The sequence below is a fragment of the Sylvia atricapilla genome, chromosome 4 (assembly GCF_009819655.1).
Source record: "Sylvia atricapilla isolate bSylAtr1 chromosome 4, bSylAtr1.pri, whole genome shotgun sequence".
NCBI lineage: Eukaryota > Metazoa > Chordata > Aves > Passeriformes > Sylviidae > Sylvia > Sylvia atricapilla.
The window spans coordinates 6,943,920-6,969,721 of NC_089143.1; the positions used below are offsets into that span (position 1 = coordinate 6,943,920).

Sequence of the window (25,802 nt, forward strand, 5' to 3'; positions counted from 1 at the left end):
AATTGTATTTGCTCTAAATAAGTCACATTCTAGGATATTAATATTTACCAGAAGTTATGACCATTACAAATAGGCTGCCTGTCTTTGCCCAACTAAAACTGTATGAATGAGCCAAAGACCTGAACAGTTAAAGTAAATATCTGTAAAGAATCTTTTGTAACTGTTACTTTACCATAATAAAAACTGCTAAGAATCCCCAGGCCCTGACAATAACACTAACCAAAGGCTGTGTCATTCACAGGAAGGCAGCTCAGCAGTAAGGGATGAACAGGTGAGCACTGCTAGTGAAGACACTGGCTCCTACCTTCTGCATGAGCAGCAAGACTGCCTGGTCAGTCACGAATCTCTGGAGTTGGAAGAGACCCCAGAACTGGTAGAGGCAGCAGCTCCTGAAAGCTATTCTGAATCTGTTTGTGAAGAGGATGTCACTCTCGCTTTGAAAGAGCTAGATGAGAGGTGTGAAGAAGAAGAAGCTGACTTCTCTGGTTTATCTAGGTAAGGTTAATACTGGTTATAAGTAACAGAACTTACATATCAAACAGGCTTTTCTATGGTGTGGAGATTTCCATTAATCCTATAATACAGAAATATAAAATGATGGTTTGCCTATCTGAAATAGTGGTTGATCGGTTTTGCCTGTTACAGCAACTAAACTCATTACTTTTTTCAGCAATTGTTTGTAGTACAAGGAAAACAGTTGTGCAGGAAAAGATGAGAATATGTTGAATAAAAGAAATAGGCAGTTTTCTTCACCATCAGTGCAACAGAAATGTGAAAAATCAGCTGCAAGCAGTATAACAGAAAAGCTCTTGAACTGCTCTGACTTAGAGCAGCACCCAAAGACACAAAAAAAACCCCAGGGAAAAAAAGTTTTGGGTTTTTTTTTAATCAAATCTCTTGTAGAAGTCAGGTCAATTTGTCTTTAAATATGCTCAAGGGTTGTTTTCATTATTAAGGTTCATAAATCTCCTTGTATATTTCTAAGATATTTTAAACTAAAATAATATTTTTTTCGTTTTAATAGGGAGAGGAAAAATAACTATTGAGAGAAAAAGTTAAAGTTAGTCTTAGCTGGTTGAGTCACATTTAAAGTGAAACTCTTAAGTCCCCTGAAAGTAACAGTCTAAGCAGGAAGGAAAAGGAACAAGAAACCCCAAACAAACAAAAAAATTGCACAAACCAACCAAACAAAAAAATCGAGATTTTTCATAGGCTTGTTCCTAATTAAAATTTGTTCAGAATTGTAGATTGAATAATAGAGAGGCTTGGTAAATACAGGAACATAGACTTGAAATCCATTCTTTCAGAGAGATCTCAAGGAGGCTTTTTCAGAAAAGAACAGAACAGGAGATATAAAGGAAGTTGTTTGAGAAGGAATTGTGAGAATTCAAGGCTGGTACCCATTAAGAGCAGTTTTGTTCCTCATTTGCAACTGAACAGTTTCTGAAGGTTCTGTTTTATTTTATTTACACTAAGCAAGCAAATGAAAACCCCCATAGCTCTAGTCTAAAGAGTGACAGAGGTGATAGAGATGATAATCAAAAGGGATTTGATGAGCTTTTGAGCTTTGTGCTACTAAAATGAAGATATCTAAAACCAGCACCCACTCTTCTTGTTTAAGACAGGTTTAGGTCTTGTTTAAGATGTACTTAATGCTGCTATGGATGAGGCAGTTGTCACAGAGATAAACTGTATGTGATTTAAAAGATTATTTTAATAAACTGTCCGTATACTTGGAATCCTCCTACACATATTTGTACTGCCTACACACAGTTATACAAGAAGAAATGTCAGAAGGTATCATCCTCTGTAATACAGAATAGTTTTAAGTTAGGCTCTATTTTAATGATTGGAAGTAGTGGGATTGACTAATTTATAGTTTGATATTTTTATTGGATGTTTGGTGCCTAATGGAAAGTATGAGAGCAGACTGCTCTGTTAACAAGAGCCCATTAAACTGATTGCCCATAAAAATGGAAGTGTTTCAATTTATCTCCATTTGCTTATGTTACTTAAGACAGTTATAAAGCACTATTACACTGCTAAATGAGCACTTGTGCTTCCCTTAAGGAAAGCTAAAACTTATTACAGATATTGGTGGACCATCTGTTCAGATCAATAAAAATTTGAAGAATGGGATATTACTTCAGTTATTGGGGGGCAAGAAAAAAAGCCTGTTTCTAAGTGATGTCTGTATATATAGGGCTGTATTTACCTACATACAACCTCCAGATAGCTTTGGCTGTAGTTCTGTGTAAAACTGACATGCAGTAGTAAATTTTGGAGAGTATAAGCATTTTTTAATATATTGCAGTAGCAAAAGTTTTTGATTGTTCACTCTTGGTTCATAGTTACCTTAGTTGATCTGTTATTTATTTTACAAAATGCTCTTCTGAATTCAAATTTCTTATTTTTTTCCTTCTTGCCAAAATGAAGGTGGGTTTTTTTTCCTAAAAAGTTTGCTGAGGAGGTAATTCCTGTTATTTACTGTTTGTAGCCAAGATGAAGAAGAACAGGATGGTTTCCCAGAAGTGCAAACTTCCCCTCCTCCTTCTCCATTTCTTTCTGCCATATTGGCAGCTTTCCAGCCAGTGCCCTACGATGATGAAGAACAAGCCTGGCGCTGCCACGTCAATCAAATGCTGTCAGACACAGATGGATCTTGTGCTGTCTATACATTTCATGTCTTCTCAAGGTTGTTTCAGGTCAGTGAATTCTCTGTGTGTGATTGCTCATCTGAAATACTTTCCTCCTAAAACTGTTCTTCCCCTTGAAACTGCAAAAGCCACAAGATTGTGGTAGCAAGAAGCTTTAGAAAGCAAATCAAAAGCAGACCAGAAAAACACGTTGCTAAAGGAATGTTACATTGTCATACACTGTTTTCCCTTGGGATATCTGCTGTATTGATTGCCTAAGAGTAGAGTTGCTCAGAAAATAAATTAAAATTGAGAAAAGCTCAAAAAAACCCCACTTCAGTGTTTCTTGCAAGCTCTTAGTTCAGGTTGTGTTCCTTCTTTTATTTTCTGGACATCAAACCTTCTGTGATGATTACAGAATTAATTTCTTTCTCTCTCTTGTTTTTTTTTTGGTTTTTTTTGTTTTTTTGTTTTTTTTTTTTTTCTCCTTTCTTTCTCTTTTTTTGGAGGGAGTCATTATTGTGGGATCACAGCATGACAAACATTAATGAATTTATCTTGTATCTCTCTTTTGAGGAAAGAGTTTCTTTCTGCAGAGAAGTAATTGAAACGCCAGGAGATCCACTGGAGCTGGATGTTTCAAATGCCTCTCTTGAACTATATTTACCTCATAGATCTGCTATCCAACACAAAATGCTTATGAATTAATTTTTCTAGCTCCCTCCTCCATATAAGAAAGGGATGAGTTTCTTACATTTTAAAAGTAATACTTCTTCGGAAATTCCTGTGGGGTAAAATGAGTATGATTAATTTATTTTATGTATAGGCAACATGCCAAACAAGCTAAGAGAATATTCAGGACACGACCTTATGGCTCCAGTCCTTTCTTGTATCTCTAATATTAATTTTGCTTGCTGCTCAGCATATAATAATAAATTTCTCTGAAAGACCCACACTAGCACATATTTTGTCCCATGTGTATGGGCAGTACCTTAGATGTGAAGAATTCATACTCTGCCTTTCCCATGGAACAATTTTTTTGCACATCTATACCTATTTTCCATTTGCACATCTGTACCCATTTTCCATTTTATGTTGAACTAATTTCATGGCCACAGTGCCATGAAATTTCTGGTACAGGTTGTAGATTCTTGCCTTCCTGCTTCATCTAGACATCAGGGATTTGGTTTCGCTCAATTATATCAAATTGCAGTTGATTTTCACACATTCATTCCTTTCCTGAAAGTGGTAAAACAAGAGTTCACATTCTATTGTGTTCATTAAGGAAGGAGCTAGGAAGAAGGATGAAACTTGGCTTAACAGCTGGAAAGTAGGATATTCTGCACAATAGCAAGCCAGGGTTCAAAGCATGGCAAAAGATATTCCTGAAGAGTTGTTACTGGGTACAGAGAAGGGTTGAAATGATCAAATGATACTCAGGAGGACTTGTTTGACTGGGTTTTTCCATTTTGCCTTCTGGCTCCTTCTTCCTGTGTTTAACTTTGCAGCTGTCTGTATAATCTTTATGTAGTTTTATTCGACTTGTAACTCCCAGGATTAATGAAATAGGTACACAGCAGATTCAGTGTTACATTAGGCTAAGCTGTCTGCATAATCAAACATGATAAACTCAAGACTGATTTTTGAAGAAGGTGGAAATCCTGCAGGTGGCAGTTTTGGACACTGATCGTGCTCTGCAGGTCACATACTGACTTATAAACCCCTAATTTTCTGCAGCACAAACACATGAAAATAAATAGAACTATCTGTATTGCATAAAGGCAAATATTCATCCATCTATACTGAGGATAGAGGCCTAAATGTGAAAAGAGTAATTGCTGTTATAGATACTGGCTGGTTTAATTGATTTATTGTGTTTTCAGGTAATTTTACATATATATGTGGAGAAAATTACATATTAGTTTCTCATTTAATGAAAAAATATAATGTGATGGAAATTTGTCGGGGTGGAAATTTGCTCTAAAATTCTTACCTAAAAATCCAGAAGAGTAGTAAAGCACAATTGTAAGATAAATATTTTTCTGATTTGACTTCTAGACCATTCAAAGGAAGTTTGTATCTATAACAAATGACTCAGTCAGCTTTCTTGGTCAAAGTCTGCAGCGCATTGGCACAAAGTTTAGAAGCTCTCTGGAAGTGATGATGTTGTGCTCAGAATGTCCAACAGTCTTTGTGGACGCCGAAACGGTAAGAACCTCAAACTTGCACATTGGGATATGTGTCTGCTCAAACATTTCATGTAACACACAAAATGGGGTTCTTATATGTCACTGTTAGGGACACAAAAGAACGAGCAGGCAGCAGAAGGGTCAGCAGGAAAACTCTCTACTTTATTTCTCTATTGGCGATTGATGGAGAGATGGGAAGACTGATTCATGATCAGAATTCGATTTTATTGAGGTTTTCCAAGTCTTATATACCATTTCAGTGAGGTTAATAATTTCTGCTACAATAATTAGGTTAGAAGATCATACAAGCAACTCATGCATTATACAACATCTTTATCGTAGGGGGTTGATTAAATCTTTTCCCTTAAACAGGTTTTAATCCCATCTTCTCATAAGCTCAAAGTTCTGTTTGTCCTTGCCACAGCATCCTAGTCACCAGACTAGTTCTGCTAATTAAGTCTGTCTTACTCTCAGACTTGTGTATTCCCACATTTCTCTGACTCCATATATACAGTTTTACAAGCAGGCCAAAGATTGGCTACACAGGTAGCCACCTCTTCGACCTCGTTGGTGAACATCACCATCAATCATCTTTCTCCTCCCAGAGGAGAAATACGTAAACAAATAGATAAATTCTAAAAAATATACATAGTTTACTTGAAGCTGCATGAGAACAAAATGCAAACAGTGAAAAGCAGGCAAACTTGAGGCAACATCAGTATGTGGGGGAAAAAAAAGAAATCAGAAATCTGAAGGGATCAGATCAGCATCTTCGAAATCAGAAGGGAATTAAAATCTTAAATGGCCACTATGTATCATAAAGCCTGGAAACCTCAAGTGAGAAAAGCATTTTCTCAAAAAATAGGCTCCAGCTGTAACAGTGAACAGTAAGGAAACTTACTGATAGTAGATATCACTTCAATTCCCTCACTACTCTTTACCTTTCTTGCTTGTTCATATTTATTCTATGTTCTCTGCACAGGAAAAAAAAAGGAAGACTACTTATCTAGCAGCACTTTCACCTTTTTATATTATATTGTTTTATGTATATATTAAGTGATGCACAAAAAGAACGTTCTCACAACAAATATATAACGAGAAGACTTTGAATTATTTGTTGTCATGCAAGTTGAAATTCTGATTATAATAGATACTAATCCAACAAGTCAGCTCAACGTTCAGAAGCAGTCAAAAAAAACCTCTGTGCTAAAATTATCAAGCAGAACAGGAAACATTACTGAGTTAATGTACATATTCCCAGTATGCCTACATCCTGAATTTTGGGGGCAGTTTTGGTCCTCTGCTCTCAGAGCAAAAGTAGTAGCACTGGAAAAGATTAAACAAAGATCACAAGCATGATGAAATATGTACATGTCAGATATGTATGTAGGCTAGGAGTTTTTGCCCTTTAGAAGATAAATCTGTCCATAGATGTCTTATCATGGATAAGTGATAGAAATTACTTTATTTTTGTCTTGGATGATGTTAAGGGTGATCAAATTAAGCTAGCAGTGACTTACAAATCATACAGGACCAAGGTCCTTCGTGTGATACATAATCAAACTGTGAAATGTGGTCACTTTTTATGGTGTCTGTTCATGTTTGCAAAAAGCCACTAAGGAAATTCATGGAAGAAGTAGCCCTGGACAGATCTTTTAAATATGCAGAACAACATGCTGACAGAGGCTAAGAAAGCACTCTGGGGCGGGTGGATCACCACGTTTGCCCTTCTTCAAACAGCTGCCATTAGACATTGTCAGCTGCAGGGCTGTGGTAGATGGATCTTTGGCCTTGATGCCCAGTGTGAGACACTTCTCCTGACCTGCTTTTTTTTCCTTTGGTACTAAGGGGAAACTCTTTCTTAAACTCTCATTTAAGAATATGAGAACAAAAAAAAGCATGCTACAGATAGTGCATTTCAAGGGAACTACCTGTAATGTTTTTTGTTGTTATTTATGCCACTTGAAAGCAGTAGAAATTTATCAAAAAGATAAATTTCTTTAAGATAAGAAGCCACGAGAAAAGTTACACTAGTGCCTAACTAAAACACCATGTGTATTTTAAAATAAAAAGGCAAATCTATATAAACACAAATATAAAAAGGATATAAATAAATACAGTACGCAAATACTTGCATGTGTATACATGGACATACACACATTAGTGTTGTTACATTGACAAATATGGTATAAAAAATATTTCCAAATAATTAAAATTAAATTAATCTGCTTTTCAGATGAATTCTCACTCATAAAGTACAGAGCTCTTAATGTGTGCAAGGACTGACCAGTGTGAGGGAGGAAACTTCATGTTAGAGATGTTTATTACAGGAAGTGTCAGGAGAAGGACTAATAAAAAAACCTAAGTGAAAAGAAAACTACAGGGAGAAATGGTGTGGAAGAAAGCTGAGGTAGCAGTCTCTGAGGGAAAAAGAGATTCTGAAACCATGTTAAAAGAGGGAGTCATTAATAGTAGAAAATTCTTCAAATATCCAGTGGTTCCTGCTTTGACAAAGTCCTGTTTCTTACAGACTGCAGAAACCTTTGCTGGTGGTACAATTTTTATACTGAGAAGGGCAAGTAATCCTCAGTGGATATTCCTTGGGTTGCTACAGAAGCAATCCAGCAATCCTTTCCTTCCTTCTACAGGCTGTTCTATTTACACTAGTGGGTGTGTGTGTGTATCAAATACTATTCTTCATAATGAAACATCTAAAAATTGCTTTGAAATCGCTCTTTCACAGGTTAACTAGGTACTTAGTTCTTATTTTGGAATCAAAACTGTTGTTCACTGATTGAAATGGTAGAGCTACATCTGTTATTTCTCATACTCCAAGGTGTCACAAATGAGGTGCCCAGCTAATTCTGATTTGTTTGTTTTTCCAAATGTGAACGTGGAATTCTGTATTATGTAATTTAGATATTAGACTGTATGGATTGTAGTCAGATGTTACATGACTACAGAGTTTGATTGCTTTTACTTCCAGCTACTGTCTTGTGGCCTGCTAGAAACATTGAAGTTCAGTGTTCTAGAGCTCCAAGAACACTTAGATACCTACAATGTCAAAAGAGAGGCAGCAGAACAGGTGAGTCTCTTATATCTCAAAACAAAAATATTATAACCTACTTATCAAGAAAATGCTGGAGTTCCGTATGTCTCATCACATGCATCTAAAGACAAACTTTAGGAAAGCACTTCTGAAATAAAATCTGGTTTCCTTTTTTTACTACTATTCTATGTGTATAATCTGAACCTGAGGGGGTTTTTCTTATGTGTAATTCATTTCTGTTGCATGTATTTCTGAAATTAATTTTTAATATATAACACTGCACGAATCCACTAACAGTGGGAAAAGCACATTCCTAATTTTAAAGTCCTCTTTTTAAAATATTCAAGTATTTCTAACATGACTATCAATAAATAAGGGTTTTTTAAAATTTATGTTCTGCTTATTTTATTAGACTAGCAGTTCACCTCCAGATTAAGACATTTACAGATAACTATCTTTATGGAATTCCAAGTGCATTAACACCCATAGTATTCAAGGATCAGGTCAATATATTGAAAGGAATCAAGAAAGCAATGCATTTATTCTAATACTGATCTGTTTAGCTGAATAGTTCTTGAGACTTCTTTTTGATTACTTAATCTCCACTGACAGTAAATGGGGGTTATACAGCTGTGTCACACAGAGACATGTAAATTTGGGCTCATCTTACAGCTGGATCTCATTGAGGATGATGTTTGAATCGTTACATTTTCAGATGAACTCTCACTGATAAAGTACAGAGCTCTTAATGTGTGCAAGGACTGACCAGTGTGTTGCTTAGAATAATGCAGTTTGGTTTGCAAGGTATATGTTAGTGGTTATATCCTTTTTCCAAAGAAATGAAGTTTAGATCTCTGTATTTGGTTCTGTGAACCTGTGTGTTAAGTTCAGAAAGTAAGATACTAACTTCAGAAAACTAACACAGGAAAGATTTGTATTTCAGGGGCCAAAAGAAAACACAGATGAATTCTTCAAATAGAGGGAGAGAGAGAGACTATGTGGGGGTTTTGTTGTAGAGATGATGATTCCTCAGAAAATGGAACACGCTGAATTTGACTGATCTCAGCTGCCTGTGAAGCCATGACAATGACAGTAGAGGCAGGTCTGAGTGACACAAAACAGAACCAGAATTCAAGGCATGATGCCTTGGCAGAGCTGTATTTTGCAGCATAAGTGGCTCCATGTTTCATGATCATGCTGAGTTCATTAGGAAATTGTGGCCTTTGCCTTGCAGATTGCTGACAGCTCATCTGTTGAATAGACCAGATGTGCACTGTTTTGTGGAAAGGATCTCAAAAGAAATGTGGTTTCCTTGAAACCAATGCTAAAGTATGCCCCATGGCACTGTTAATGTAGATAAACTCTTGGCAAGATCCAGACCAGCATTTCTGCTGGACTTGCTGCATTTGTTTGCCCTGCTCTGTGGTAATAACAATTTATTTGATCTAATATAATGAGCTACATTTTGCCATGTAGCCTTAATCAGAAACAAAGTGCTCGTCTAATGACCAAGATTATTTTACTCGATGTAATATTTAATGTCTGGCAATCTCCAGTGCATAATGCTATCAGCACTCCTGTGAGAGCATAATGTATTTCATTCCTCCTTTTCGAGAGCAGCCCTGAGGCACAGAGGGTGTAACTGATTTGCCCCATGGTCAGACAGGAAGATTTGGGACAGGGTAAAAAGGGACTTGTGTGTGTGTAATTAGAATGATGAATGTTGATGTAAAATTCCTCCAAACATGGAGGAATTTTACATCAATTCCCTATTTAGCCTAGTTTATCACAGCAATAACCAATGGTACTGTTTTGATATGTCAAAGTATAACAAATTGAAATTACATCCCTTTCAGATGGCCGTGAATTCACTAAAGGTATTATTAGCTAATTTTGCACTCCCACATTTCATATTGACATAAATCCATGCTGGATATTAAGAACTTCTTTGTTGTTTTGTTTTCTTTTTTTTACTAGGTAAACAAATACAAGTATCAGTTTGATGGCCTCTGTCACTGTGTCACAGTGAAGTTGTTTTTTCTGTCAAAAAGGGAGTCCAGTAACATGTTTCTGTGGTCAGCCTGTCTTCTGCCACAGATATGTGAGTGACTGGAGCAGGAAGAAGGTTCACAGGGTTGAAGGAGCTGTTCTGAAACAGCTGAGAGCATTTTGTCAGGGTTTTGTTTTTATTTAATAATTTATAAATAAGAAGAAGCAGTCCTGAGAAGGAAGAAACTTTTAGCTTTTACCAGTCATCTCTGACTCTTGATAACACATAATTTAGACAATTTAGTGCATTATTTAAATGGTTATTGAGCATGTTAATTTTGAAATAGTGACTATCTCAGTTTATTTTCCTAAAACATTTTAGAAATATTTTTCCAGCTCTTGACCCTCTTTTTCTAAGGTATATTTTATATTAAATGTAAACTAAGAATCTTCTAAGCTACGTCTTAGATATATGTTTTATTGTTTCCTTACTGTGTCCTGTTAAACAGAGTATAGGGAATGATTGAACAAGACTTCCTCGAGTCAAATCTGAATTTCTGTTGTTACACACAAGCTGTGCTGTGTATCCTATTGAATCTGAAAGTATTAAGGCAAAATGCTTAATCAACTTCATGCAGACCCTTGCTTTTTTCTCATAGAAACACACATAAAAATGACCAAATTAAATAGTTGGCTATTGTATAATAAAGTAAATAAAAATTAACAGATATTTAAATAAATGCAATTTGCACGTTCATCTGGTTCAACCACTGGAAGAATCTGTATGTTAATTTTTTTAATGAAAAATTGTTTAAACTTTATCCTAACAGATGATGTTTGTCACTCTCAGTGCTTTGTAGTGTATGGACATTCACATGAATCAAATTAAAAAAGTAAAAGGCTTGGGCTGCATTGCTTGAAACTCTTACCTATGCACCAAGATAAGACAGAAAGGTACCTGTAGTATAGTCTGTTCAGCAGGTCTGTTTAGGGTTTAATCTGGCAAACCAACCTCTGCTATGACCAAGACAAATGCCAGACTTCACTGTGTTGTGTTTTCATCAACACTTTGTTGGAGATACATGGAGAAAATGCTAACAGATACAAAGCAAACACTTAAAGATGTTTCTGTCACACTATTAAAGAAATAGATTTTTCTACCATGCTGAACATATATTCTGTAAAAATTCTGCATAAATTAATTTTGTCACCTTTTTGAAACTATTCTATTTTCTTGCGAGGGGACTGCTTGGACTTCACGTGTGTATTAGGGATAAAGATACTGAATCAGATAAATGTATTAGAAAATACAACCTTATACAGACAGTATTCTAGGCACACCCTTTATTCAGACTGGTTAAGATTTAAAAATATTTTTTTAAAGGGCAGTGTATGAAAAGAAATACTAACTTCCCAATTGCTGATGGTGTTTGTTGCAGTGCAAACCTATTCCATGGTTCCTGATGGAGGCTGTCTGATAAAAAGAAAAATGAGATTTGCTCTGGATGTTGGTATCCATGTCACTAATTGAAACTGACACTGTGATGTTCAGAGAATTCCATTTCTCCTCCTGATGAGCACACAGGCCTAGTTAATTCACTAAGTAACCTTTATTAAATTGAGCAAATGGGAAATCACATTTTTCTTTTTCTTGCATCAGACAAAGGTTAGAAAAAGGTCACCAAGATTCCCTCTGAGATTCAAGATACCAAACACACACAGTATGCTAAATGATTCTTCCTTGGATGTACAGAGCCTATTCTTCATTTCAGATGATATTATGCATTTTATCTCAACATGATGCATTCCTATTTCGGTAATACCCATGCTTGCAGTTGTTTGCACTGTACAGAAAAAATTTCTGGGTCCTGTATCAAATGAGTAATCAGGTTGTATCGTCAAAAAAAAAACCATATTTGATTCTGTAAATGCTTTATAGTAACACAGATATTCATGTCAATGCCAGTACACATGGAGGTTCTTTTTTGAGAAATTTGCATGGTTGGTTAAAGGTAGAAAGAGAGACTACCCACTGAAATGAATAAACTTGTTGTCTGCTATAGGAACTGGAGTTAAATGCAGCCCTGAGTGGAACCTGCAGGTTTGCATTGTGTAATGCAAGAATACTTCCATCTCCTTGGCTTGTATGAACTGGAGGTGATGCTGAACTCCCACTGGAGAATTTGGGTTTTTTCATTCCATCCTGTAAACCTGCACTTCCATCTACTTACACAGGAGAACTCTGCTTCCTTCTGTTTCTCAGCAGTCTCAAGAACTGCAACAGGCTTATTCTCTAATGTGAATCAGTGCTATATTTTAAAGGCTGATAAATCACATTGGTGTAAACCGTTTGCAGAAAGTGAAGAGAGGGATGTTTCTGCCTCCACCCTCTCATACATTTTTCTGTAACAGTATCATCTCAGACATGGCTTAGTATTTATGCTGAAGTGTATATGAAAGCTACAGGAAATAAATGGTACAAAGTGATACATCAGAGTGGATATCACCACTGCAAACAACATTGGTGAACAATTGATTTCATACCACAACTTCTTACATTGTCTGAGAATGTACAAGACAAAGTGTCTTAAGCAGTTTTAGCACAGTCTTCAGTTTGCTGTTTCAGAAGATGTTCAATCTTGTTTGTATTTATTTTGCAGTGGCTAGAAGACTGCAAAAGGACATTTGGTACTGATGATGGTATTCATGGGACTAACACAGATGCCCAGGTAGGTGTATGTCATTTGTGAGTCTCAGGATATGAGATTAAAAGTCATCTTTATTGCAAAAAAAATCCCAGTATTTGTAGAGACATTACAAATGTATGAAAAGCTTTTCATTTCAGTTATCATCCTATCTTTTGGAAACTCAGAGTCTCATAAAGTGGCAATAAAAATGGGTCTTCTTAATAAAAGCTGGCAATCTGTCTTGGGTTCTAGACTTAATAACACTGAGTAGATAAGCAGACTAGATACCATCTGTGTACCAGCAAGTCTGCTTTTCTGCTGCTCTTTCTAGAAGGAAAAAAGATTAAAATTCTGGTTATATACTCAGATATATTGTCTACTCAAAAACTTCTGTTGAATTTAATATATTTAGTACTACAGAACTACATAAGACCTTTCTGGAACCAATATTTGGGTGAGAAGTAATAGGGAGTAAAGTAGGAGTATATCAAAAAGCTCACTAAACACTTCTGTCAAAATATCATCTAACAATAGGTTAAGTAACTATTAATATTAGTTGAATATTTTGTATGTATTTACATGGCACTCATCCATGTTTAATATTACTAATTGCTATAGTAAGTGATAGTTTTTCCCAAAATGGGCTAGGGCTGGGTTTTTTTTAAATAGAATAGCTGTATAATATTGATACAGTAAAACAAGCAAATCCAAACCCCAACATTAGTAGGTACAAAGAGTCTGCCATCTGAAGTACTGTGGTAAGGACAGTGAAAGATACAAGAAAGAACTGCAGGCAGCAGATGAACTTAGCTTTTCACAATGACAGTTTGACAAAAATCTCAAATACAAGCTGAAAAAAGGAGAAGTTTTATTTCTTTTATTCAGTTGAACTATTTGTTGATGCACTTGGTCATGTTTCTGCTGCTGAAGGTGTAGTCTTCAGCAACAGAAATGTTTACTGTATCTTTGGACTTTTTCTTCTTTTATAGAATTTTCTTTTGCTGTTCTTCCTATATATCACATATATGTTTGGGGCTTTTTAATTCAAACACAAAACGTACCTGAATTCTTAGAGTAGTGAAAAATGTGGTCATATAATGCTAATTTTTATACTGCATTGAAGTCGCACATTTTAAAAAAAAAAAAATCAAGTGAATAAGCTTAGATAATACAAAACCAGCAAAATAATTTGCTGCTATTTGCAAGGACTTTTATCCTGCCTATGAACACATACTTCAGTGTATTTTACACTAAGTATACATCTTTGTATACTCACAGGTATATCTTTATAAATAGGTAACATTTACTATTACAATACAGTAAATACTGTCTATATATATTAATTAAAAAGCAGCATTTATGTATTTCATTCCATACTTATAATTTTGTTTACATACACCAAGAAATTGTTCTAACATTTAGTTGTTAGAACCATTCTCACCACGAAGGTAAATGTTCCTGTTCCTACTGTGTAGCTGGGGAAACTAAGACATGGAAGACAAGCAACATGCAGCTTTGTGATGGTTTGTACAGAGAGAATCCATGATTCCCCGGCAAGGCAGTTTGGCCTGTGCTTCCCTGTTTCTGCAGGGTTTGAACATAGCCTCTGAAAAGGAGTTTGAAACCAATCACGTTGATTATTATATGTAGGGACTTGTTTTGATTTTGGATTTTAATCCTAGCCTGCAAGGGCAGCATGCTGGTAATTCTTCAAAAGTCCTTGTAAATGGAGTGTAGGCTGCTAAGGCTAAGCACTCAGGCAGTTAATGCTAAAAATGTGTAAGTGTTGTCCTGCTCAGGAAAACAGATATATTTCATTTACTAACACAAATAAGATTTTCTTACTAATTTTTAGCACTGTGGTTCATACAGCTAAGGAATAGCGAGATAATTCTGTTCTGGCTTGTGCATTGCCAGCAGATTTGCAAGTAAATCTAATTATTCAGTTCTTGCTATTGGTACACGTAAGCCTGAAAGAATGCATCTGGACTCTGGCTAGACTGTTTCTACAGGACAGGCAGGTACAAAAATCAGATTCATTCTCAAGTAAGCACGTATGTAAAAGACACTGAAGCACTACAAAGCCATTTTTAAAGGAAAACCTCTCCTGAATTTTTAAAAAGTAGCTATCAAGGTGTGTTTTGGGGCAAAGAGATTTATTATGGCTTACAGTAATAATAAGACTTGGCTTTAAGAACGCCGGAATTTAATGACTAAAATTATTAAATAGTTAACCCTGCCATTTCTGAAAATCTGATTCTCTGTGCTTCATTAAAGTGAGTCAGCAAAGTCATGTTAACTTCTGCAGTTCAGGATCTTATGTCTTCAGTGTTCTGTGCATCAGAAATACAGTAATTGTGCTGAGTACATAACAGCACCTAGTACAAGAACATGCAATGTTTATAACCTGGGAAACACATAGTATATAGCTTACCATAACACTGTGTACAGCTATGTGCTTAGTAAAGCCCAGCTGCTTCTGTGTGCTGGGAGTCAGACATCCACTACATTTTCCCATGTTTTGCTCTCAGGCACATGGTGTGATTCCAATGGGGTTGTCCTGTGCAGGGCCAGGAGCTGCACTTCAGTGATCCCTGTGGGTCCCTTCCAGCTCAGGATATTCTGTGATTTGGTTTGCTTTGACCACTGAACATGCCCAAGTGCCATCGATACGCTCAGTGGTGTGCAAAGCACAGGAGTGGGGAAGTTTATCTCCTTAATCTGACACATAGGTTTCCTGACTGCTTCTCTCCCTATCCCTCTCCCCCAAACATTATTTTCTGAAATGGCTTGTAAAAACCAAGTGCAATTACATTACAGAAATCTCTCGGAGGTTTTGAGAACTGAGTTTAGCAAACCCAAGAATTTCTATTCTGATTTGGAATCCAAATTAACCTTGCATCTCCAATTTTAAAATACATTATTTTTGCTTAAACTATTGTGATACAGAACAACTTTGTACAGGCTTTGTGCAGATATTTTAAAATGCATTATTTGTGCTTTAACTGTTGTACTACAGAACAAGTTTGTACAAGCTTTGTACAGATATTCAGATCTAAATGTCCTTGATTTTTTGACTACCTTAAATTTGTGCACCTTTCAGGCTACACAATGTATAAATACCAGACAGGGTTGTAAGAGTGTTATTCATGCTGTGGGACAACAAAGCCAATAGCTTTTATCTTTAGTTATAGCAGCAAGTAATTTTATGTCAAATTCAGCCTCTTAATTTTTTACATTCAAAATATATTTGGAGCATGTTACTTGTATTTCTTCCTCCATTTTACCTGGGACATCTTTTACCCTAATTAAAATAATTTCCTACACTAATTCTTGCTCTTTTTTCTCTCTTTGTATTTTTGTGACCTGCTCATCTTCTTGCTTAGCAAATGGAAATTCTAGCAGTAAGTGACAGTTCTTGATTTATCAAATACTTAACTATGCCAGTCACCAAGCTGGTCTCTATCTGTCATGTCCATTTGTGAAATAATGATGTCTTGTCCTAGACTATTACAGAAATGCTGTGTGCTTCAATTTTGCATCATCTAACCCATTAGACTGTTGGTCCTTTGTAGATAATAGGATGTGTAGTTAGTAGAATGTTATAAAGATTATTCCATTAGCACTAGCTTTTTATGTCTGTATGTGAAGCAGTATTAACACTGTCTGCACTTCTGACTAGTGTTTTAAAGCCATAAAAATGGAAGCAAGACAGTGTGTAAATTAATACTGCTATTTCATTTCCTTAAGAATATATTATGTGTTATTTTCTAAAGCAAAATAAGGGCTGCCTTTTATAAAGAAAACCATTCTTGCCTCCAGGAATGGAATTACTCTCCTCCTACTCTGTCAGGCAGTGTAAGCTAAGGGCCAGGTTATATACTGTGCTTACAATATAAATATTAATGGTTATGAAAGGTCTTACACTACAGACCACAACTGCTTCTTTTGGATATTAGATCTTGAATTTAAAACAGTAAAATATCAGCAATAAAAGTATGTGATCTATGAAACTCTTGTTTTTAAGACACGAAATCTTGAAATGTTACAGACATTTCAAAATGCCTTTTGGATCACTTCACATCCCACTCCACCCCACTTCTTGGAAATGTAACTTTTTAAAAAGTGAACTTTAAATCTCTGTGAGAGGCTAATTGTAAATCTAGAACTGAATGAAGCTTTCACCTGCTTTTCATTAGCTTACTATATGTTAGCTTCCAAATATTTTTGGCATTTTCTTTAGTAGCCAAATTAACTACTTCTAATTTTGCACACTTACTGAAGAAGTTGTGATTTACTGTCTCTTGTACTGGATAGCAGGAGATTTGCACTTCTGAATATAACAGTGTTGTTTACATTTGTAGGAGCTGGAGTTGTGTCGGAGGCTATACAAGTTGCATTTCCAGTTGCTACTTCTGTTCCAAGCCTATTGCAAACTCATCAGTCAAGTAAAAACAATCAAAAAAGAAGCAGAGGTAATGAAAACCATGCTGTTCAGCTAGTAATTGTTGACATTTTAAAAGCAGACAATTTAAAACACATTTTGATAACATTTTCATCAGTGGGACATCCTTTTAGAAACTGGAGGAGGGCTCCAGCTGTTTTATAGCCAATTAATAAAATATTTAAGTAGAGCTTACAAGAATTTTCTGAGATGTTCAATTATCTGCGTTGATTTTTGTACAGCTTGGAAGCTCTTTTTTAAAAGACAGGAAGGTAGGGAGTCCAGTGATGAGGATTTTAAATATTTCAGCAGCACTCCTGGTGTATTCTAATCAAGCTACAATCAAGGCACATCAACTCCACTCAGCAGAGCTCTGTGATGAAGCCCCTTTCCATGGCCTTGGTGTTTGCTATAGCAAACACCATCATTTTCAACCAACTGATTCATTTAACTGTGTCACTTCAGCCACCATTCAATTCCTCTGCAACCTTAGTCCCCATCCTAAGCACAGTCAGTAGAGCATTCTAGACCTCCTACACCTGATTTTTAGTTGTAGTGACTTCAGAAGTAAAAGGTGTTTTTCAGCTGTGGACATGTGGTACATATGTGATGTTAATTGAGCTGTGTGCATTATTAATAATGTCTTCTGTAAGTTCTCCCCTGGGTCTGGAATGCAATGAACAGGAGTGGCAGAAAAAAACCAAGGTGGCTTTGTCTTGCTTGATATAGTAGGGAGGAGCATGAAAACCCTGAGTGAAAGTCTTTGGTTTATCAGCAGCTTCAGAAAAAAACTGTGCATGTTCCTCACTTGTGTTTCCAGATTTTTGTAGAGGCTGCAAATAAGTTTGTGCTTAAAGAATGCTGTGGAAGATTGGCATCACATCAGTCCCACTTCTTGCCTAAGTTAGTCAGATGCAGAATCCTGTTCTGAGAGATGGCCTCGTGTTTTACTCATGCATTGCAGCTAAAAGCTTGAGATATTATTAAATACCCTGGCTGCACTGCTGTTACTGTGCTGGGTTACCAGTCTTCCAGGTTTTTTCCTTCATATTTAAGATGTCCTTGTAATGGCACCATTGTTGTCATACCTTTCTGAAACGTTTCATTCTTCTTGTCAGTTTGTTATTAAGTAATGTAAGGAGAAAATAAATTTATTTTTTGAAATAAATTTTAAAAGAACTAAGGTGGAAACTTTATCAGGAAAAGCTCAAATAATTGACATGCACACTTGAGCCATTAAATTAACTGTACACTTAATCAACTGCAGAAAATATTTGGGTGTTCTATTTCTCATTATTGCACAGAGGAGAAAAAACAAAAACCTGATCTTCTGAAAATTATTTTGGCTTGAAATACATTTAAACTAGAAAAGATAACTTATACTTATTTTAGGTAATAAACATGTCAGAAGAACTTGCTCTTTTGGAGAGCTGCCTGAAAGAGGCCGAGGCGGTGTCTGACAGTGGCATTGAAGAAACTGAAATTGCAGAGGCTTCCCAGGCTAGCACAGAAACAGCTATTCACTCCCTCATTGAGTCCCTGAGAAACAAGGAGTTTGTGTCAGCTGTGGCACAGGTCAAGGCTTTCAGGTAAGTTTTTAAGGACTGCTTTCAGATCTTGAGTTTCTTAATAGACCTTTTTAAATTAAAAACAGGGATAGGCACTATTTTTTTTTTTTCTCAGTTCTTCCTGGATGTCCTTGTTGAAAAGGACAAACACTGTTGCTTCATTACAGGTTTTGGGGTGGTTTTTTTTAGTAATTTAAGAAAAGTAAAAAGCCATTTTAGTAGTACTTGTTCTTTAGAATTTATCCCTGAGAAATTATACTGTTAATTACCGGGACTCAATGGAAGAAACATTCCTCTAGCATTTTTCTCTCTTTTGTTCAAATATCTGCTTAAAGAATAAAAATACTTAAACTTTCAATTTTTAAATCGAAACTGCACGTTATTTTTTCCTTGCATTTTCCTGTCTTCTGTTCAAATGTCTGTTTAATTTTTTTTTTAACATTTAAATCCAACCTGTGTGTTTACAGAGCTCTGTGGCCCCACGACATCTTTGGCAGTTCAGAGGATGACCCAGTTCAGACGTTGCTGCACATTTATTTCCGTCATCAGACACTCGGGCAGACTGGCAGCTTTGCAGTAGTAGGCTCCAACCAAGACATGTCTGAGGCCAGCTCTAAGCTGATGGAACTCAATCTAGAAATCCGAGAGTCTCTCCGCATGGTGCAATCCTGTCAGCTTCTAGGGAAGATCCAGACAGGAATAAATCTTGTGACCACTGGATTCTGAACAGATGTCATTTAGAAAAGAACTGGTGATGAAGACGCTTCGGACTATTATTGAGCACCTTTCACAGAAAAATAAAATTAAAAAAAAAACAAACCTCCAGCAATCCTGACAACCAACACACTTTTGTCACAGCAAGAAACTGTTTCATCAGAAGTAAAACCCTGAAAATTGAACATCCTACTTGACTGCTCTTTCTACACAGCAGCCTGTGCGGCAGTAGTATTTTTTTATTAAATTTATGTATAAAAACTACAATGAAAGGAAAAGGGCTTAAACATAATGCACACATATGCATTGTTTTCTGTTGTAACACAACTATAAACGATGTTTGCAGCAACAGCCTCTACAGGTTGGATCAATATCGCAGGTGGGATGAGGCTAAAATCAAGGCTGGTTTATTTTGGCTGAAGACCTGCAAGGCTTCCTGGCTTTCCAGCAGTAGATCAAACCATCAACTAACCCCTAAGGAGACACTTTGCAAGAAGAATGTGCAGTCAAACATGAGTAGAAGGACATAAGACTGCAAAAAACATTGACTTCTCAGTGTTTTATTTGCTTTTGTTGTCTGTAATAAGGAAATAATGTGTGTGAGTTAGAATGTATGGCTATGTGACAGTTGTTTTTTTTTTTTTTTTTTTTTTTGAAGGTATGGATGATTGTTAAATAAGGTCTCAGAGCATGCTTAAAAGAGCTGCAAGATTATTTTTGAAGAAATTTTATTTTATTAGATCTAATCCTCATAGTGTGTAAATGTTAGGACATTTAATAATATTTTAAACTGGGATTTCCCAGTGTTTCTAAAAGAAATAATATATCTGTTAACTTTATTGGAATGCTGCTCAGTTCTCTGATCAGTGCTTATGTTACAAATATTGATAACAACTAACCAAAAAGTAGCTGCCTGCAGAGACTTTAAAATGTATATTAAAGATATATGCTGCCCATCAGCAATTCTCATTAGAAGTTAACTTATTTTATTCTGTATATATTCTAGAAACTGTATAGTGCAAAACCAGTATTTTTCGTGTAAATTTGTGCAATGCACTGTTAAAACAGTAGGTGTATAAAGCTATGAGGAGAAGGGGGCATTCCCTCTTCATAGTCACATGCAGTACTCGCAGTCTGAGTAGCCTGCAGGGTTTGAAGAGTTTGAATGCATGTAAATGCATCTTCAAGACTCAACTGAAGCATAAGGAATTGGGACTATAGAAAAAAAAAAAAAAAAAAAAAAAAAGACAAAAAGAACCCTGCAAAACATGCAAACAGGCAATATACTCAATAGTTCAAAGTCTGTAGCATAAAACAAACTGGATTCTGTTGAAACAAATAGCATTTTGTAGGAAAAAAAGAAAAAAGAAGAAAAAAAAAAAAACAGAAAAAAAAAAAGATTGTAGTCCCACAATTCCTGTGATTTGAAAGGAACACCCAGTATTTTTATATACATCTCTTACCCACTGTGATTTTTTTTTAATGGGCTCTAATTCCAGAGTTTAGAATGTAGAATTGAAATTCTTAGCTCTGCCTTTCTGGGGAAATTTAGGCCCCACTAGAAATGCAATTATGCTGAAATGCATTAATTGAAGGCACTGTGCACGCTGTTGGACTGCTGACAGTAGTTATGTTATCCTAACAAATTCTGTAACTGGTCAAGGCACATTCATATTCACTGTATTTTTTCCCTGTCCCTGATAAAATTGAATTATTTTGATGGTTTTGTGGTACTGTAGATGGTGTTCTTAATTATTTAACTAGTATTTACAGGGAATAGGTAGTTTTATTTAGGGGTGCATTACACTTTTATTTACATCATCTTTTACCAGCTTTTTTTTTTTTTTTTGTAAAAATAAAAGACATTGTATCTCTCATTTTGTGTATTTTTACAAGCTAGAGTTTAAATACTTTACCTAAACAGACCAGACACTGACAACAGCAACAGAGGCCTGGGTGACCTGAATTAATTTTTTTCTTTTATGTCCTGTCATTGCAGCACCATTTTTCTAAATATATTCTGAATATTAATGGATTTTTCATGAAATTCAAACCTGAATTCATATATGTTATACATCTTCCTCCATTTATAATGGCTAGTAGAACCTGCCCTATGGAGCAGAATCACGTTGGCTAACTGTCTCTTGACACTTTAATTTCATTAAGCTTTTCAAAAATTACTCAACTACTGCATGAGCTGTGACCCTGCATTACCTGGCACCAGGTCTGTGCTGAATCCAAAGCTATGGTAAAGCTGTCTAGAAAAACATCAGCCATCTCCTGTGAGGCGCAGCAAATACTGCACTGACTGAGCTAACATGTGCAAAAGACTCTCTTCATGAAAAAACAGCATGGAGCAAGTTCAGGAGAGCTTTGAAGAACCAGCACAATGAAGGTTGTTCCCTTCCACTTTGCATAATTACAATAGGTCAGGAGTTGTTTTCCTTCTTTCTGCTCACTCTAGGAACCAGAGCCCACAATCAGTGTGTGGTGTCATGGACATGACATGGCAGTACAGCTGAAAAGCTACTACAAAGTATGGAATTGTCCTTGGATATCGACCAGTAAAAGCATGGAACGTATTTATGTGAGAGGGATGATGTGTAGAACTCCCCTGGAACTGAAGAATGCTGTGGGGTTAAAGCTTGTTGAATGTGGCTGCCCAGGGCCCTGTACTCCTCCAAGCCACAGAGCCTTTCAGTAGCTGATGAGAGCAGGGATTGTCTCCTTGCTGCTACTTGCCACATGGAGCCTTCAGGAGCTGCTGGTGAAGCACAACAGCCAGGTCCCATCAGCTAAGCCTCTTCTACATCTTATTATGCACAACCAATTGCTGCTTTGACTGTAGCTGGTGGGAATGACAGCCCCGGAGCTGTACTAGTTTCACTGTGAGCTCATAGTGGTAATCATGTAAGAGTCACCACACTCACACCAAGTAATCCTCCAAGCAATGTGTTTGTGAGGATGCCTGTATAAATAGGGAGCATTCAGCTGCTCATATTGCCATGACTTCATACTGACACAGCACAGAGCTTCAGTTCTCTGACTCATTACCAAAGTGCACAGACAGTTGTTTAATGCATGCATCAGGAACAGACTACCACCACTAAAATGGGGAAGCCAAACAGGAAAACACCGAAAACCATCTTTGCAGAGGAATATGCTCAGAAATAAAGATGTGCTAGATCACAGCTGCAGCTGCAAGCTGAGGCAGTAGGGCCAGGTGGCTTCAGAGAGGGCCCCAGGTGCATTCCCCAAGCTGGAGGCTTGCAATGCTCATCACAGTAACTACTGTGAGTACAAGGCACGTGCACCTACAACAGAACACTGCCCAGCTGCAGGGGACTTTTCAAATTGAATAGGCCAAGGATGGGATTTGCTGTGAAAGTCTGAGTGAGCTGGTTAAGCAAAACCTATTTCCTTTTACTGTGGTACATGGAAAAACACTTCAGGTAGAAGCATGAAATACAACTGTGCTCTGCCCTGGAGGGAGTACGTCTACTTGTTCCCAGAATGCTTCACACTGCTGTAGTAATGAATGCAGCAAGACTAAATAAAATTACTTGGCAATAAATTGACATTGAGGCATTAAGCCCACTGCAACAGGTTCAAGGGGCACATTGAAATAAGGCAGGAACTTACAGCAAGATAGAGCATATAGAATTAACACTCACTGCCCCTCAAACAAGACATGCTGGTAGAAAGGATATTGTTTGCCTACCCTGCCACACACTAACTTCACTTAAAGAAACAAGACCACCTGCCTGTGAAGGTGTTCTTCAGCACAGGCTCAGACTGGTTCTCCCTTCAGCCTTTAACAGACTGGTCTCTCAGGTAGGCTGGGTACAGATGTAGGTAAGTTGAGTTCTGCAAAAGGCTCGGTGACTATGCTCAATTTAAGAATTACCAGTGTCAGTAACATTCTCAGAAAAGTGGCTTTTCATCTGTGTTTACCCAGCTCCCTAGCTAAAAGGCCGACCGGGGCAGGCAGTGGTGTAGATTTTACTAGCTTGTGAATCTGCTCAGATGGTGATGCTGTAAGTTAGTCACAGAGTCAGCTTTTAACACTTGGCTGAAGCATATTGTTCCTACAGAGGGTAGCACCACAGTGAGCATCATCTGCAGAAATGGTTCTGCCATTTCTACCAAACACTACAGGTACAACTCCTCCTGCAAACCCAACCCCAGAGGAGGGTGGGAGTTCAATCCTTCTGATGGCAGGCGTGGAAATTAATTAGATCAAACTCTTCAAGTATAATCCACTAAGTGCACAGCTCTTGCACATCACCTGCAGATTGAAAAGGAAGCCAAGCTGATGCAGTATTACTGCAGCTTGCTCCTCTGAAGTGTCCCTTCTCTCCATAACCTTGTGCAAGTAAGATGAGCAACCAAGAGACCATCACCATCAGTGACTCTGTTCCTCAGCATTTTGTGAGAACCATTCCCGAAAAGCTTTCTTTGGCTTTTGCCTACAGACAACACTAATTTAGCCAAATGCAGACCAGCTGTACCAGTAGAAGTGATTCAGTACTTACACAGCATTTCTCAACCATTTTCTTCTAGTGGTGAAAAACAGGTATAGGGTACTTTGTACTTCAAATAGAGGTGTGCGGAATAAGTGAATACTACTGGTGTCTTGTTTATGAAGGATGGTCTACCATGGTCTACTGCAGATGTCAATTTGATGTTAACTTCAAGATTTTGATTAGTTCAAGAGCAGGAGCAGTAACAGAAACCCTTTCTACCTAAGAGTCTACAAGTCCTGAGTCAGTTGCTTCCAAGACCATCACCGATTTACAATTCACCTCTAGGCTTGCCACCTATGCAAGTTACAGAATTTACAACATGCACCCTTCTGAGCTGGGCACAAACCCACCTGATCATTTGAGTATGCTTTGCAATGCTTTTATTTTCATGCTTTCCTAGCTACTTCTCACCGAGTACCTTCAACAATACAACAACAACAACAACAAAAAAAATCTGCTCTACTTGCAGTTTTCCTGAAGAGCTCTAAACAAAACAAAACAAACAAACAAAAAAACCCACAAAAAAAAAAAACAAACCCCATCCTATTCAGATGATGTATTTGAAACTGAACGTGCTATCGCAGGAGAGGCGTTTCCCTTTGCATCTCCCACAGAGGTCCTGGCGGTGGGGCCTCTTGGGATCCACGTGGCGCATCTTCACGGGGCAGGTGCACCGCGTCTGCTTGCAGCTCTGGGGGAGAAGGCGGCGGTCGGCGGGGGCGGCCGGGCCCGAGAGCGGCCGTGCTCAGGGCAGGCCGGGGACGCCTTACCTGGCAGGTGATGTCCTCCACGCGGTACGGGTTGTAGGACTTCTGGCAGGTCCGGCAAAACTGACGGAAATAAACCTGCGGGGAAGGCCGGGGTCAGCAGGAGGGCGGCGGCGAGGAGCCCGAGCCGGGGCCATCCGAGCCGGCCCTACCTTGTTGGTGCCCTGGACACACCAGACGTAGGCGCTTTCCCAGCGGATGTTGCAGGCCTTGCAGTGGTAGTAGCCGTACTTCTGCTCCAGGAACTGCCGGAGACAATGTTATTCGACGGTGCGGGCGCCTCCCGGCCCGGCCCGGCCCCGCTCTGCTGCCCCGCGGCCGACACTCACCTGGAAGCGCAGGCGGGTCTTGCCGGCCGACGACTGCCGCTTCTGGGGCTCTGCCGGCGGTTCTGCCTGTGGGGCTGCCTGCTCTGCCCCGGCTGCCGGCTCTGCCCGTGGGGCTGCCTGCTCTGCCCCGGCTGCCGGCTCTGCCCGTGGGGCCGCCGGCTCTGCCCCGGCTGCCGGCTCTGCCCGTGGGGCCGCCGGCTCTGCCCCGGCCGCCTCCCCCTGGCTCGCCTCCGCGGCCGGCTCCGGGGGCGCGGCCGGGCGCTGCCCCAGCGGCTCGGCGCCACCCTCAGGGGGCTTCTCCCAGCTCGCCCTCACGGCAGCCGCCTCCGCCGCCCGCTGCTCCTCCTGGACGGCCGCCGCCTTGTCCTGCTGCTTCGGGCCCGGGCCGGGCTCCTCCAGGAAGGCGGTGAGTCTGCGGGACGCCACGGGCGAGTAGACGGCGATGGTGCGGGGGAAGCGCACGGCTCGGGTGCTGGTGGTGGCGGGGCTGCCCAGCTCCTGCTCCGCCTCTCGGGCCCGCGGCGCGGCGGGGCCGGGGCGGCGGCGGAGCAGCGTGCGGGGCCCGAGCGAGCACTGCACCGAGGCGTCCTGCCGCGGGTTCACCTGCACGCCCACCTCCTTGGTGTTGGCCTTGCGGAGCCGCGGCGTCAGGTTGGGGTTGACCTGCGAGAGGATGGCCTTCAGCTGCGCCCGCTGGTAGTTGTCGAAGTACTCGGCGGCGGTCTCGCCGTACCCCGAGAAGTAGCCGCTGCCCCGCGGCCGCCAGCCGCCCGCCGCCCCTCCTTTGCCCTTGGGCGGTGGGTAGCGGTAGGAGTAGGGGTGGTAGGCGGTGTACAGGTAGCTCGCCATCGCCTCCTCGGCCATCACACCGGACCCGGGGCAGCCCCCGGGCCGTGGCCTTAAA

At 38.9% G+C, this 25,802-nt stretch overlaps 2 protein-coding genes across 12 annotated transcripts in view; one reads left to right on the forward strand and one right to left on the reverse strand.

The window, feature by feature from the left end:
* Positions 1-21,153, forward strand: part of FRYL (FRY like transcription coactivator) — a 151,440-nt gene extending 130,287 nt beyond the window's left edge. For 8 of the 11 annotated variants that reach the window (XM_066317033.1, XM_066317032.1, XM_066317024.1 and 5 more), the window contains 9 exons: positions 242-495; positions 2,498-2,705; positions 4,695-4,844; positions 7,812-7,910; positions 12,524-12,592; positions 15,937-15,954; positions 16,915-17,025; positions 18,387-18,583; positions 19,030-21,153. In XM_066317033.1, coding sequence (XP_066173130.1) covers positions 242-495; positions 2,498-2,705; positions 4,695-4,844; positions 7,812-7,910; positions 12,524-12,592; positions 15,937-15,954; positions 16,915-17,025; positions 18,387-18,583; positions 19,030-19,288 — 1,365 coding nt within the window. In that variant the 3' untranslated portion in view covers positions 19,289-21,153. The remainder of the gene's footprint in view (positions 1-241; positions 496-2,497; positions 2,706-4,694; positions 4,845-7,811; positions 7,911-12,523; positions 12,593-15,936; positions 15,955-16,914; positions 17,026-18,386; positions 18,584-19,029) is intronic. The other 3 variants (XM_066317027.1, XM_066317035.1, XM_066317030.1) reach the window with 1 other exon arrangement.
* Positions 21,154-24,343: 3,190 nt separating this feature from the next.
* On the reverse strand, positions 24,344-25,763 carry ZAR1 (zygote arrest 1). Its single transcript, XM_066317044.1, has 5 exons — positions 25,094-25,763; positions 24,899-24,976; positions 24,722-24,814; positions 24,573-24,647; positions 24,344-24,493 (listed from the first exon to the last, which is right to left on the reverse strand). The coding sequence occupies exons 1-5, from the start codon at positions 25,760-25,762 to the stop codon at positions 24,350-24,352; spliced, it is 1,059 nt and encodes a 352-aa protein (XP_066173141.1). The 5' UTR covers position 25,763; the 3' UTR covers positions 24,344-24,349.
* Between the last annotated feature and the right edge of the window lie 39 nt (positions 25,764-25,802).

Bases quoted from the DNA above. Each gene is read 5' to 3' on its own strand.
- ZAR1 (XM_066317044.1), bottom strand. From the start codon at position 25,762: ATGGCCGAGGAGGCGATGGCGAGCTACCTGTACACCGCCTACCACCCC. The intron at 24,977-25,093 runs GCGGCCCCACGG...GGGGCAGAGCAG, and splicing joins AGGCGGCCGGGGCAGAGCCG to GCAGCCCCACAGGCAGAACC. The intron at 24,815-24,898 runs GTGAGTGTCGGC...TGTCTCCGGCAG, and splicing joins AGACCCGCCTGCGCTTCCAG to TTCCTGGAGCAGAAGTACGG.